This window comes from Oncorhynchus gorbuscha, linkage group LG17, assembly GCF_021184085.1.
Source record: "Oncorhynchus gorbuscha isolate QuinsamMale2020 ecotype Even-year linkage group LG17, OgorEven_v1.0, whole genome shotgun sequence".
In the NCBI taxonomy this organism is placed as follows: domain Eukaryota; kingdom Metazoa; phylum Chordata; class Actinopteri; order Salmoniformes; family Salmonidae; genus Oncorhynchus; species Oncorhynchus gorbuscha.
This window is the reverse complement of record NC_060189.1, coordinates 26193706-26207636: the sequence shown is the minus strand read 5'-3', so window position 1 is coordinate 26207636 and position 13931 is coordinate 26193706. Positions and strand designations below refer to the sequence as shown.

The 13931-nt window shown below is 40.9% G+C and overlaps 1 protein-coding gene across 1 annotated transcript in view; it reads left to right on the top strand.

The window, feature by feature from the left end:
- Positions 1-13931, top strand: part of ubr1 (ubiquitin protein ligase E3 component n-recognin 1) — a 32032-nt gene that overhangs the window by 1920 nt on the left and 16181 nt on the right. The window contains exons 4-5 of the mRNA XM_046309174.1: positions 121-231; positions 13722-13849. Coding sequence (XP_046165130.1) covers positions 121-231; positions 13722-13849 — 239 coding nt within the window. The remainder of the gene's footprint in view (positions 1-120; positions 232-13721; positions 13850-13931) is intronic.

Here is a 13931-nt window from a genome sequence, read left to right as displayed (position 1 = left end):
CCCATTTAAAAAAAAATTGGGATGGTTTTAGTGTTTAACATAAGTGTTGATAACATCTCGTGAAATCTCACCTGCTGTCTGTGTCCATTACTGATCCTCGATGTTGTGTGATTCTTATAGATGCACGCTTCATCAGGAGGGGGGTTCTGTGACTGTGGGGATCTGGAGGCCTGGAAGACTGGGCCCTGCTGCTCCAAACACGACCCAGGGGCTCCCACTGCCATGGAAACGGTGCGTTTCATAACAGCCGGAAGAGAGAGAGGGGGGGGCACATTTTATTTTTCCATTCTGTGTTGATGACCTCAGTGTGCTCCTTTTCCTGTCTTGAGTTGGAGAATGCACTTTTGGCCTTCAACAAGAAAGTGTCTGGGAAAATGACACTTGGTCAGCCTCCATCACAAAACAAATTAGTGCTGGAATGACAGAGGGAGGGTGGTTGCAGAGCGGCCTTATGGAAAATAAGGAGATGAGATAAAGGCAGTCTACTGACGTTCTATTTAATTTGGTCCACTTATGTTATATTATTATCCATCAACAATGTTTCCATATCAACGTGGAATGGGTTTTGCTGATAGTCTTGATAAGAAACAGCTATAAATAGGCCTAAATGGAAGGGAATTCAAGTCATTGAACAGTGTGGTGAACAGTCATGAAACAAAAGTGGTTGAGTACTGATTACTTACGCAGCCCAGCCCAGGTGTTGTCTGGCTTTCCTTACCCAGTGTGTTGAGATGACTGGGCCTTCCTCTGATAAGATCAGGAGCAGTGAGCAAACACAAAGGCCCATGTGGCTCATTGCCTCTTTCCGTAAACAGCAGGTGCCTCTTGTAGGCTGGCCGCTGCCCTGTAGGCTGCTTTTTAGTGACACATCACAACACTGCCTGGGTTTCAAGCAAGGAAGCTCTCAGGGGGGTCATTTCTCAGACCTAATGTCTAATGATAGATTACATCCCCTATTTTGACATGGTAGTGTGACATGGTGTCTAGAATAGATAAACAGACAAAATGACTGTAGCTCTACCTATGTGTTATTTTGCCTATCTGTCGAATAACGTTTGTTCTTTTTGATAGTCTGTACACTTCTGATTGTAGTCTTACAGTGCATTTGGAAAGTATTCAGACCCCTTGACTTTTTCCCACATTTTGTTACGTTACAGGCTTGTTCTAAAATTGATTCATATTTTTTTCCCCCTCATCAATCTACACACAATACCCCATAATGGCAAAGCAAAAATATATAAAACAAATATTACATTTACATAAGTATTCAGATCCTTTACTCAGTACTTTCTTGAAGCACCTTTGGCAGTGATTACAGTCTCGAGACTTCTTGGGGGTCAGGGTAGAGAACATCACTTCTAAAATGAGATCATATGAATTAATACATACTGTGCTAACTGAATATGAAACCAATATTTTCTAACATTGTTCCACATATGATAATAGATATGATTATTACACCTACATATGAAACATCATTCATTTTTAACATAATATAGTGTGCTATAAGCACAGCACTTATTCATTTAATTAATAACATTAGTTCCGATTTCTTATTTTACTATTGAGTTATTAAATAACCTCAGTGAATTATTTATTCAGGCAGCCATAGACTGCAGATGGATTAGGAAGCGTATGATTGTATAAGTAGGCTCAATCATTATTATAATTTAAATATAAGTCAGTGCCTTAACATGTAACACACAGCCTAGTGTCGGATTACGGATGGTCCTGAATGAATCATGAATAATGAGGAAAGTTACAGAAGCACAAACATCATACCCCCAAGACATGCTAACCTCTCACCATCACAAAACATACTATATTCTAATTTACAATAAAAGTGACTCAAATGACTCTACATTATTTACCATTAATGTATATTAGGCACACAATAATCTGAAACACAACCAAAACAAACAGCAAATGCATCCAACAAGTTTGTCGAGTAACAGGCTTGATGTAATCATTGCGTGCTAGGAATATGGAACCAACTACTAAACCTTTGACTACTTTCATACACAAGTGAATTTGTCCCAATAATTTTGGTCTCCTAAAATGGGGGGACTATGTACAAAAAGTGCTGTAATTTCTAAACGGTTCACCCGATATGGATGGAAAATACCCTTCAAGCTGACGGTCTGCACTTTAACCTCATAGTCATTTGTATCATTTCAAATCCAAAGTGCTAGAGTACAGAGCCAAAACAACAAACTGTCACTGTCCCAATTAGGGCAGTCCGACTGAAAGTCGTCTGTTCTTAAGTATGTATTTTTTAAACATGCATTTTTCCATGTACAGTACCAGTCAAAAGTTTGGACACACCTACTCATTCAAGTGTTTTTCTTAGTAAGAATGATTTTCTTCATTGTAGAATAGTAGTGAAGATATCAAAACTATGAAATAACACATGAGGAATCATGTACTAACCAAAAAAGTGTTTAACAAATCAAAATATATTTTAGATTCTTAAAAGTAGCCATCCTTTGCCTTTGACAGCTTTGCACACTCTTGGCATTCTCTCAACAAGCATCACTTGGAATGCTTTTCCAGCATAAGGTGAGCACTTGTTGGCTGTGGTCCAACTCATCCCAAACCATCTCAATTGGTTTGAGGTCGGGGGATTGTGGAGGCAAGGTCATCTGATGCAGCACCGTCACTCTCCTTCTTGATCAAATAGTACCTTATACAGCCTGGAGGTGTGTTGTGGGTCATTGTCCTGTTAAAAAAACAAATGATAGTCCCACTAAGCGCAAACCAGATGGGATGGCATATCGCTACAGAATACTGTGATAGCCACGCTGGTTGTGTGTCTTGAATTCTAAATAATCACAGACAGTGTCACCAGCAAAGCAGCCCCACACCATCACACCTCCTCCTCCATACTTCATGTTGGGAACCACACATGCAGAGATCATCTGTTCACCTACTTTGCGTCTCACAAAGACACAGCGGTTGTAACCAAACATCAAATTTGGACTCATCAGACCAAAGGACATATTTCCACCGGTCCATAGCTCGTATTTCTTGGCCCAAGCAAGTTTCTTCTTCATGTTTGTGTCCTTTAGTAGTGGTTTCATTGCAGCAATTCGACCATAAAGGCCTGATACACAGTCTCCCCTGAACAGTTAATGTTAATGTGTCTGTTACTTGAACTCTGAAGCATTTATTTGGGCTGCAATTTCTGAGGCTGGTAACTAATGAACTTATCCTCTGCAGCAGAGGTAACTCTTTGTCTTCCTTTCCTGTGGCGGTCCTCACGAGAGCTGCTCAACTACAACAATCTCAGTCGACCAACAGGCTAATGACCAAACAATTGACAAGTCGACTAATTGGGGTCAGCCCTAGTCCCAATACTTTTGTATCTCCTGTCCAGCTTGTTTATCAAATTACATTTTATTGAGGACATACTTGTTTTTAGCAGATGTTATTGCAGGTTTAGTGAAATTCTTGTGCTTCTAGTTCCGACAGTGCAGCAATATCTAATAAGTAATATCTAACAATTTCACAACAAATGCCTAATACACACAAATCTAAGTAAAGGAATGGAATTAAGAATATATGGATGAGCAATGTCAGATTGGCATAGACTAAGATACTGTAGATAGTATAGAATTAAGCAATAAGGCACGAGGGGATGTGGTATTTGGCCAATATACCACGGCTAAGGGCTGTTCTTAGGCACGATGCATCGCGGAGTGCCTGGACACAGCCCTTAGCCGTGTTATATTGGCCATATACCACACATCCCCAGGGTGACTTATTGCTATTATAAATGGGTTAACAACGTAATTAGATCCATAAAATAAATGTTTTGTCATACCCGTGGTATACGGTCTGATATACCACGGCTGTCAGCCAATCAGCGTTCAGGGTTCGAACCACCCAATTTATTATACACAGTATGTACATATAAGATGAGTGATGCAAGATAAGTAAACATTTATTACAGTGACTATAGTGTTCCATTTATTATAGTGGCCAATGATTTCAAGTCTGTGTACCTAGGCAGCAGCCTCTCTGTACTAGTGATGGCTATTTAAGTCTGATGTCCTTAAGATGGAAGCTGTTTTTCATTCTCTGGGTCCCAGCTTTGATGCAGCTGTACTGACCTCGCCTTCTGGATGATAGCGGGGTGAACAGGCAGTGGCTCGGGTGGTTGCTTTCCTTGATGATCTTTTTGGCCATATTGTGACATTGGGTGCTGTAGATGTCCTGGAGGGCAGGTAGTTTGCCCCCGGTGATGCGTTGTGCAGACCACACCACCCTCTGGAGAACCCTGCGGTTGTGGGTGGTGCAGTTGCCGTACCAGGCAGTGATACAGCCCGACAGAATGCTCTCAATTGTGCATCTGTAAAAGTTTGAGGGTTTTAGTTGACAAGCCAAATGAGCAATGTTTATAATGTTCTTGAAGCCGTCTTTCATGACTATATAAATAGGAATCATATCTTTGTTTGTGATAGGTGATATCTTTTGTGATTTCTATGTGTAGGTGGGATGTTTTTCTGTAGGGCGTTAAACTTAATGCATCAGCAGTCAATGCCTGCTTAACATTGGTGGCTGAGAGGCTTTTCTGCTGTCAGTTAATTAAAATTTTAAAAAACATGTCACCATGCAATTGTCATAAAGTAGGGAATGGTTCTTCAAATTATTGAATAAATGTGTGGTGTTGTCACCACAACACTTGTATTTGGTTGACATCGGTTTGCCTGTAGCTGAAACGCTGCCATACCACTGAAGATGCTTTGTCACCAAATCGGTGGTCTCGTTGGCACTAGCAGCACTCATGTTTCCGACACAATGTGAAGCCCTTTCCAGCATCTAACTGCGTGCTCTAAGCTGGGAAGCTTGTGATTGGCAAGTGAGTGCATGCCATGCAGAGTGCCCGCTTGTTATTGGTCAGCATCCTCTGTGCACGTAGAGATTGAATGAGGCTAGCGCATTTGGAGGAGGTACCATAGTTTTTTTTTTTTTGTATTAACGTAGTATCAAAGAAAGGAGATAATCGCAGTCTCTTGTGATATGGGTATCGCATTTTCGATCTCACTTTGATTAAATCGTGCAGCCCTAACGTCTCTATTTCGAAACGGTATATCGTCCAAACCTAGTCTATGCCATATGATGTAGTGTACAGTTTAGATGTTAGTCTTGTCTTCCTCTTTTGTTAAGAGATTAGTCAATTTGGCAGTACGTCCAACCAGAGTTGTAGGTAATGGTGGACTGAAGATGGCAGACTGAACGTAGTTATGTCGAGCACCTCAAGATGAAAACGTAATATTCCATATCGGTAAATTAGATTAAATATTAGCACTACACAATCTGGTGGGTGATGAACTTCAATCTGGATAACAAAACAAATTTTAAGACTAGAGAAATGTATCGCCAAATATTATGAAAACAAGCAACACCTAAACATGATGGAGAGTAAGATAGGTTCCCCTATTTCAAAATGAAAACCTGACCCTTCTACAGACACAGACAATTTAATATTTTCACCCCCGGGAATGGTAAAGGTCGAAACCGATTTGTTAAAATCAATAAATGACAAACTGGCTATACTTGAATTAGTCAATAAGGATATAAAAGAGTTGAAGTCAAGCCTCGAGATGAGTGATGAAAAAGCTGCGACATTGGACAAACTAAAAGGGACAGTCAATAAGATTGAAATCGAAGTGAATGAACTTAAAAAGGAGAACACCATTCTAAGAGAACTTGACCTACAGACTAGATCCATGAGAGAGAATCTCGTACTTACAGGTATCCAAGAGAGAAAATGAGAAGTTCCTGAATCTGTAGTTAGAGTTCCTCCTTAGAGAGCTTCAGATTCCACACGAAGCTATCGGCAAAATCCAACTCGAATGTGTACACCGCTTCGGACAGAGAGGGCAGAGGTATGAACGCCCAATCGTTGCCAAATTTGCTTCTTTTAAAGATAAAATAATGGTTAAAAGACTTGCTGGGACCAAAATTGACATGAATGACCAGTTCCCAAAGGAAATTGCAGAATGGCGTATCCAATTTTCAAGGAAAATAGATTAAAAGGGAAACGAGTAGCTCTCATCATCAATAAACGACATATTGATAACTAGTTGTTCAGAGACACAAAGACTTCTCCGTGTCTATTTTTTTTCAATTACGAAGTTCTTATAGACGAGGAAAATAATGAAACACAATTCTAGCCTGGTTATGGATTGTAATAATACAAAAACAAATATAGCTTTTTTATATTTCTTCAAATAGAACTAATTGGAACACAAAAGCATGTGTGGCAGGTTTGGTCCTGCAAAGCCAAAGCCCCCTAAAGGGAGAGCATCTATACAAGGAAATTCTCAAAGCTGCTTATGAGAACCTTGACGACCTTGTACCTAGCCAGTGGGGATTCCGGTGGGGTGCCCCCACCCAGGCAATGGCAGTGCTGGCTTTCACTAGCTGCAGTAACCCATGGGAGGAGGTCACAATCGGACATTCAGGTGGGATGTTTTTCTGTAGGGCGTTACACTTAATGCATCAGCAGTCAATGCCTGCTTAACATTGGTGGATATATTATTTTGGCCCTGGTGGCACAAAATCAAAAGTCTGACTGCATGGAGATACTTGGGAATATGGTCAATGTTGTTGGTCTTTCAGGGAAAAGGGGTACATTTGACCTCCCATCATCCTGGACATGACAATGGTTAATAAAATCTCCCCATTTCTGCCCATTTTGTTTTGCACAGTCTTGCAGGCCTTCTCATACAGCTGCAACTGTATATGCAGTCGTAAATCAAGACCTTTCTTGAGTTGGGCTCTGGGATGGTGCAACTTTTGAGAATGTGACCCTATGATTATGTGGGGGAAAGGTTTGAGTGTGTATGTGCGTATCCCACAACTGTTGCGAAGGAGTAAAAGATGTTAGGGACAATATAGGATGATTCACAATAATTGTTTGCTAATATAATAATTGCTTGCAATATTGTAATTTTGATAATGGTGAGACTGGTGAGAGGTAAAATCCTTTGCATAAATTGCCTACATCATTGATGTTTACAGAGAAAGTCGGCCCGAGAATTGAACGCTGTGGCACACCCATAGAGACTGCCCGAGGTACGGACAACAGTCCCTCCGATTTGACACACTGAACTCTGTCTGAGAAGTAGTTGGTGAACCAGGCGAGGCATTAATTTAGGAAACCAAGGCTGTTGAGTTTGCCGCTTAGAATGTGGTGATTGACAGTCGAAAGCCTTGGCCAGGTCGATGGATACAGCTGCACAGTATTGTCTCTTATCAATGGGGGTTGTGATATCGTTTAGGACCTTGAGCATGGCAGAGGTGCACCCATGACCAACTCGGAAACCAGATTGCATAGCGGAGAAGGTACGGTGTGGTCGGTGATCTGTTTGTTAACTTGGCTTTCGAAGACCTTAGAAAGGCAGGGTAGGATAGATATAGGTCTGTAGCAGTTTGGGTCTAGAGTGTCTCCCCCTTTGAAGAGGGGGATGACCACGGAAGCTTTCCCATCTTTGGGGATCTCAGACGATACGAAAGAGAGGTGGAACAGGCTAGTAAAATAGGGGTTGCAACAATTTCAGCGAATAATTTTAGAAAGAGAGGGTCCAGATTGTCTAGCCCAGCTGATTTGTAGGGTTCCTGATTTTGCAGCTCTTTCAGAACATCAGCTATCTGGATTTGAGTGAAGGAGAAATGGGGGAGGCTTGGACAAGTTGCTGTGGGGGGTGCAGGACTGTTGACTGAGGTAGGGTTAGCCAGGTGGAAAGCATGGCCAGCTGTAGAAAAATGCTTATTGAAATTCTCAATGATTGTGGATTTATCGTTGGTGACAGTGTTTCCTAGCCTCAGTGCAGTGGGCAGCTGGGAGGTGCTCTTATTCTCCATGGACTTTAGTGTCTCAAAATGTTTTGGAGTTTGTGCTACAGGATGCAAATTTCTGTTTGAAAAAGCTAGCCTTTGCTTTCCTAACTGCCTGTGTATATTGGTTCCTAACTTCCCTGAAAAGTTGCATATTGCAGGGGCTGTTCGATGCTAATGCAGTACGCCACAGGATGTTTTTGTGCTGGTCAAGGGCAGTCAGGTCTGGAGTGAACCAGTGCCTATATCTGTTCCTGGTTCTACATTTAAAAGGGCATGCTTATTTAAGTTTGTGAGGAAAGCACTTTTAAAGAATTACCAGGCATCCTCTGCTGACGGAATGAGCTCAATGTCCTTCCAGGATACCCGGGCCAGGTCGATTATAGAAAGGCCTGCTCGCTGAAGTGTTTTAGGGAGCGTTTGACAGTGATGAGGGGTGGTCGTTTGACCGCAGACCCGTTACGGATGCAGGCAATGAGGCAGTGATCGCTGAGATCCTGGTTGAAGACAGCAGAGGTGTATTTGGAGGGCAGGTTGGTTAGGATGATATCTATGAGGGTGCCCGTGTTTACGGATTTTGTGTTGTACCTGGTAGGTTCATTGATAATTTGTGTGAGATTGGTGTTAAGCATGTCCCAGTTTAGGTCACCTAACAGCACAAGCTCTGAAATAAGATGGGGGACAATCAATTCACATATGGTGTCCAGGGCACAGCTGGGGGCAAAAGGTGGTCTATAGCAAGCGGCAACGGTGAGAGACTTGTTTCTGGAAAGGTGGATTTTTAAAAGTAGGAGCTCAGATTGTTTGGGCAAAGACCTGGATAGTAAGACAGCTCTGAAGGCTAAATTTCAGGGTTTTTGGTGGTCTTCCTAAGCCAGGATTCAGACACAGCTAGGACATATAAAGATCCAGTCCATTTCACAATTGGAGGCCTCTTACACTTCAGTGTTGTGATTCAATAATCCTAGCAAGATGCTTGGCGCATAGAATTAAAGTATTGTCAGATATTATTAATCCAAATCAGACAGGTTTTTTACATGGACGATACATTGGAGATAATACACTGCTCAAAAAAATAAAGGGAACACTTAAACAACACAATGTAACTCCAAGTCAATCACTCTTCTGTGAAATCAAACTGTCCACTTAGGAAGCAACACTGGTTGACAATACATTTCACATGCTGTTGTGCAAATGGAATATACAACAGGTGGAAATTATAGGCAATTAGCCAGACACCCCCAATAAAGGAGTCGTTCTGCAGGTGGTGACCAGACCACTTCTCAGTTCCTATGCTTCCTGGCCACACAAGTGGCTCAGGTAGTGCAGCTCATCTAGGATGGCACATCAATGCGAGCTGTGGCAAGGTTTGCTGTGTCTGTCAGCGTAGTGTCCAGAGCATGGAGGCGCTACCAGGAGACAGGCCAGTATATCAGGAGACGTGGAGGAGGCCGTAGGAGGGCAACAACGCAGCAGCAGGACTGCTACCTCCGCCTTTGTGCAAGGAGGAGCTGGAGGAGCACTGCCAGAGCCCTGCAAAATGACTTCCAGCAGGCCACAAATGCGCATATCTGCTCAAACGGTCAGAAACAGACTCCATGAGGGTGGTATGAGGGCCCGACATCTACAGGTGGGGGTTGTGCTTACAGCCCAACACCGTGCAGCATGTTTGGCATTTGCCAGAGAACACCAAGATTGGCAAATTTGCCACTGGCGCCCTGTGCTCTTCACAGATGAAAGCAGGTTCACACTGAGCACATTTGACAGTCTGGAGACGCCGCGGAGAACATTCTGCTGCCTGAACATCCTCCAGCATGACCGGTTTGGTGGTGGGTCAGTCATGGTGTGGGGTGGCATTTCTTTGGGGGGCCGCACAGCCCTCCATGTGCTCGCCAGAGGTAGCTGACTGCCATTAGGTACCGAGATGAGATCCCCAGACCCCTTGAGACCCTATGCTGGTGCGGTAGGCCCTGGGTTCCTCCTAATGCAAGACAATGCTAGACGTCATGTGGCTGGAGTGTGTCAGCAGTTCCTGCAAGAGGAAGGCATTGATGCTATGGACTGGCCCGCCCGTTCCCCAGACCTTATTCCAATTGAGCACATCTGGGACATCATGTCTCGCTCCATCCACCAACGCCAGGTTGCACCACAGACTGTCCAGGAGTTGGCGGATGCTTTAGTCCAGGTCTGGGAGGAGATCCCTCAGGAGACCATCCGCCACCTCATCAGGAGCATGCCCAGGCGTTGTAGGGAGGTCATACAGGCACGTGGAGGCCACACACACTACTGAGCCTCATTTTGACTTGTTTTAAGGACATTACATCAAAGTTGGATCGGCCTGTAGTGTGGTTTTCCACTTTAATTTTGAGTGTGACTCCAAATCCAGACCTCCATGGGTTGATACATTTGATTTCCATTTGTAATTTTTGTGTGATTTTGTTGTCAGCACATTCAACTATGTAAAGAAAAAAGTATTTAATAAGAATATTTCATTCATTCAGATCTAGGATGTGTTATTTTAGTGTTCCCTTTATTTTTTTGAGCAGTGTATAAGACAAGTACGGGAAACAATAGAATAGTATGAAATATCGGGGACTCCAGGCCTGGTTTTCATAGCTGATTTTGAAAAGGCTTTTGATAAAGTACGACTGGAGTTTGTATATAAATGACTAGAATATTTCAATTTGGGGGAATCTCTTTATAAAATGGGTTAAAGTTATGTATAGTAACTCTAGGTGTAAAATATTAAATAATGTCTACATCTCAGAAAGTTTTAAAACAAGGTTGTCCACTATCGGCACATCTATTTATTATTGCCATTGAAATGTTAGCTGTTAAAATTAGATTCAACAATAATTTTAAGGGATTATAAATCCGTGGCTTAAAAACTGAGGTGTCATTGTACGTTGATGATTCATGTTTTCTTTTTAAAACCACAATTAGAATCTCTCCACAGCCTCATAGAGGATCTAGATACTTTTTCTATCCTCTGGATTAAAACCAAATTATGATAAGATATTACGTTTTGGATCACAAAAAAATGCTAATTTTACATTACCGTGTAGTTTACCAATTAAATGGTCTGATGGAGATGTGGACAAACTCGGTATACAAATCCCAAAAGAAAGAAATGAGTTCTCTCCAATACATTATTATAAAATAGATAAGATCTTGCTACCATGGAAAGGAAAATACCTGTCTATTTGCGGAAAAAATCACCCTGATTTAAATAGTTCATAATCATATCACAGTTTACCTATTTGCTTATGGTTTTGCCTATACCTAGTGACCTGCCTTATAAAATATGTGAACAAAAAATATTCAATTTAATTTGGAATGGCAAGCCAGACAAAATTAAAAGGGCCTATTTATATAACAAATGTGAATTGGGAGTGCAAAAATGATGAAATATTAAAGCATTAGACCTCTCACTAAAGAAATCAGTCATACAAAAGTTATACTTAAATCCAAACTGGTTCTCTGGTAAATTGGTAGGAATGTCTCATCCTATGTTCAAGAATGGCCTTTTCCCCTCTATTCAGATTACAACTGCTCACTTTCAGTTGTTTAAAAAGGAAATAATCTCCCAAATATTGTTATAAAAAAAAACAAGCCGTAGAAAGTTGTTTGCAATTTCAGTTTAATCCACCTGAAAAGACCAATACAACAAATATTGTGGTTAAACTCAAATATACTAATTGATGAAAAAAAACATACATTTTTAAAGTAATTTAAATATAAAAAAAGGTATAATTTTAGTGAATGATATCATAAATAGGACTGGTGGCATTATGTCATACATGCAGCTAACACAGACATATGGAAATGTCTGCTCTACCCAAATTACAACCTACTAATAGCAGCATTACCACAAAAATGGAAGAGGCAAGTAGAAGGTGGGGAAAGTAAGTAACTTGTCTGTCGGCCCTGCATGAAAGAACATGAATGGTTAAAGAAAAGTGTGATAAATAAAAAACATATACCAATTTAATCTTAAGGACCTAAAAATGGACAGCTGTGCCATATAAATTGTGAAATAGTTGTGTAGAGGTTTTCGATGTGCCATGGAATGGGTATATGGTTTGTGAATTGATACGCAAAACAACGCCCGATTCAAAACTTCTCAATTTTCAATTTCAATTACTATACACAATTCTTGCAACCAATAGAATGTTATATATATATATATATGGGGGATATAATCTTCCCAGCTCTGCAGATTTTGCTGTGAGGAGGCAGAGTCACTAGATAATTTATTTTGGTATTGTCCATATGTAGCTCATTTTTGGTCACAGGTCCAGGAATGGCTGAAGAATTGCAACATTTGCTTAGAACTAATGCCACAGACAGCAATACTGGGTGATTTGAAAAGCCATAGTCAATCAATAATATAATAATTATTTTAGCAAAAAAACTTTTTTTTTTACAATCTGTAGAAGTTTGAGAATAGAAAGGTTCAGTGCTTTTGTGAAGCATCACAGCACAGTTGAAAAATATATGGCAAATAAAAATCCTAAATGGATGGTGTTAAGCCCTAGATGGGAGGGGTTGAATGGAGCTGAAGGGTGGGACTAATAACAAGATGACCAATGTAAAACATACGGGGTCTGTAAAATGTATATAGATTCAGAAATTTTGTGAAATAGCGCAGTTACAAATAGAAATCAAACTGGATGGACATCAGAAATAGAGGAAGGACTAAAAACAAACAAAATATAACTATTGTAAAATAGATTGTAAGATGTGTATAAGATGTATAAACTGAAGGTAGAAGCCTAAGTGTTATTGTTTATTAGTTTACTCCAATTGGCGGAAGGGTGGTAGGGTTTGCCGAGAATAATAAAGGTATATTCTATTTTAAAAGTATGTATGTGTATATGTATGCATATGTTATATGGATATATATATATATTTACCAAAAAATGATATGGGAATATTAAGCTGATCCACCAAAAAAAGAAAATAAAGAAATGATGTGAAGAAAAACAATGAGCTCTGTCTCATTTGAGTTTTCTAAAGAACTTTTGTTGAATTAGTTAGTGTATATGTCTGAACTGTCTTAATTATGCATGTGTAGGGTAACATGGTTTAACATGGCATCCTTCAAGTAATTTCATGACCTCAGCTCCACCGAACACCTTTGGGATCAATTGGAACGCTGACTGCAAGCCAGGCCTAATCGCCCAACATTGGTGTCCGACCTCACTAATGCTTTTGTGGCTGAATGGAAGTAAGTCCCTGCAGCAATGTTCCGACATCTAGTGGAAAGCATACTTTTGGTCATATAGTGTATCATGATTATTTGCTTCAATCCAGTGGGGATTTGTTTAGCAAACTCTGTAACCACCTGTCTGCTACAGAAAGACCGATAACCAAGCAAGTCTCATGCTGGTGTGCACTTCAATTAAAGGGTATGTACACCCAACATTTCTTAGAATTTTGCCAGACCTCAAATGTTGTCTCCTGATGTAGTTTAAGCATGGTTGTGGACTTAGAACATCTAATTGTTGTTTTTCTATTTAAAAACGGTGATTTTGAGAGTAAAAATCTAAACGAAATGAAATCTGAGACCTAAGAAAACAAAATGGAGAACATTTAAGCAGATTTTATAGGGCCCCTACATGTGCAAGACATGATTGTGTCTATCAGATGGCACCATACCATAGGGCGGCAGTTAGCCTAGCAGGTAAGAGCGTTGGGCCAGTAACTGAAAGGTTGCTGGTTTGAATCCCCGAGCCGACTCGGTGAAAAATCTGTCTGTTCCCTTGATCAAGGCACATAACCCTGATTGCTGCTGTAAGTCACTCGGGTTAAGAGCGTCTGCTAAATGACTCAAATGTAAAAATGTGTGTGACTGATACTTTTTGTCTCTGTAGGATGAGTGTGTGTTAGAGCCTGGTTTACATGAGCGTGCCCAGAAGCTCTTCCAGGTTCTCCTGCGCTACGCTACAGATCTGCTGGTGTGGGAGGAGAGCTATGAGCTAGCAGCAGACCTGCAGCCCAGGTACTATCCTATTTCTAATGATAACCATAGCACTAAAATTATCCACATTACACCAGTAGTTTTAAATCCAGAATGACATTCA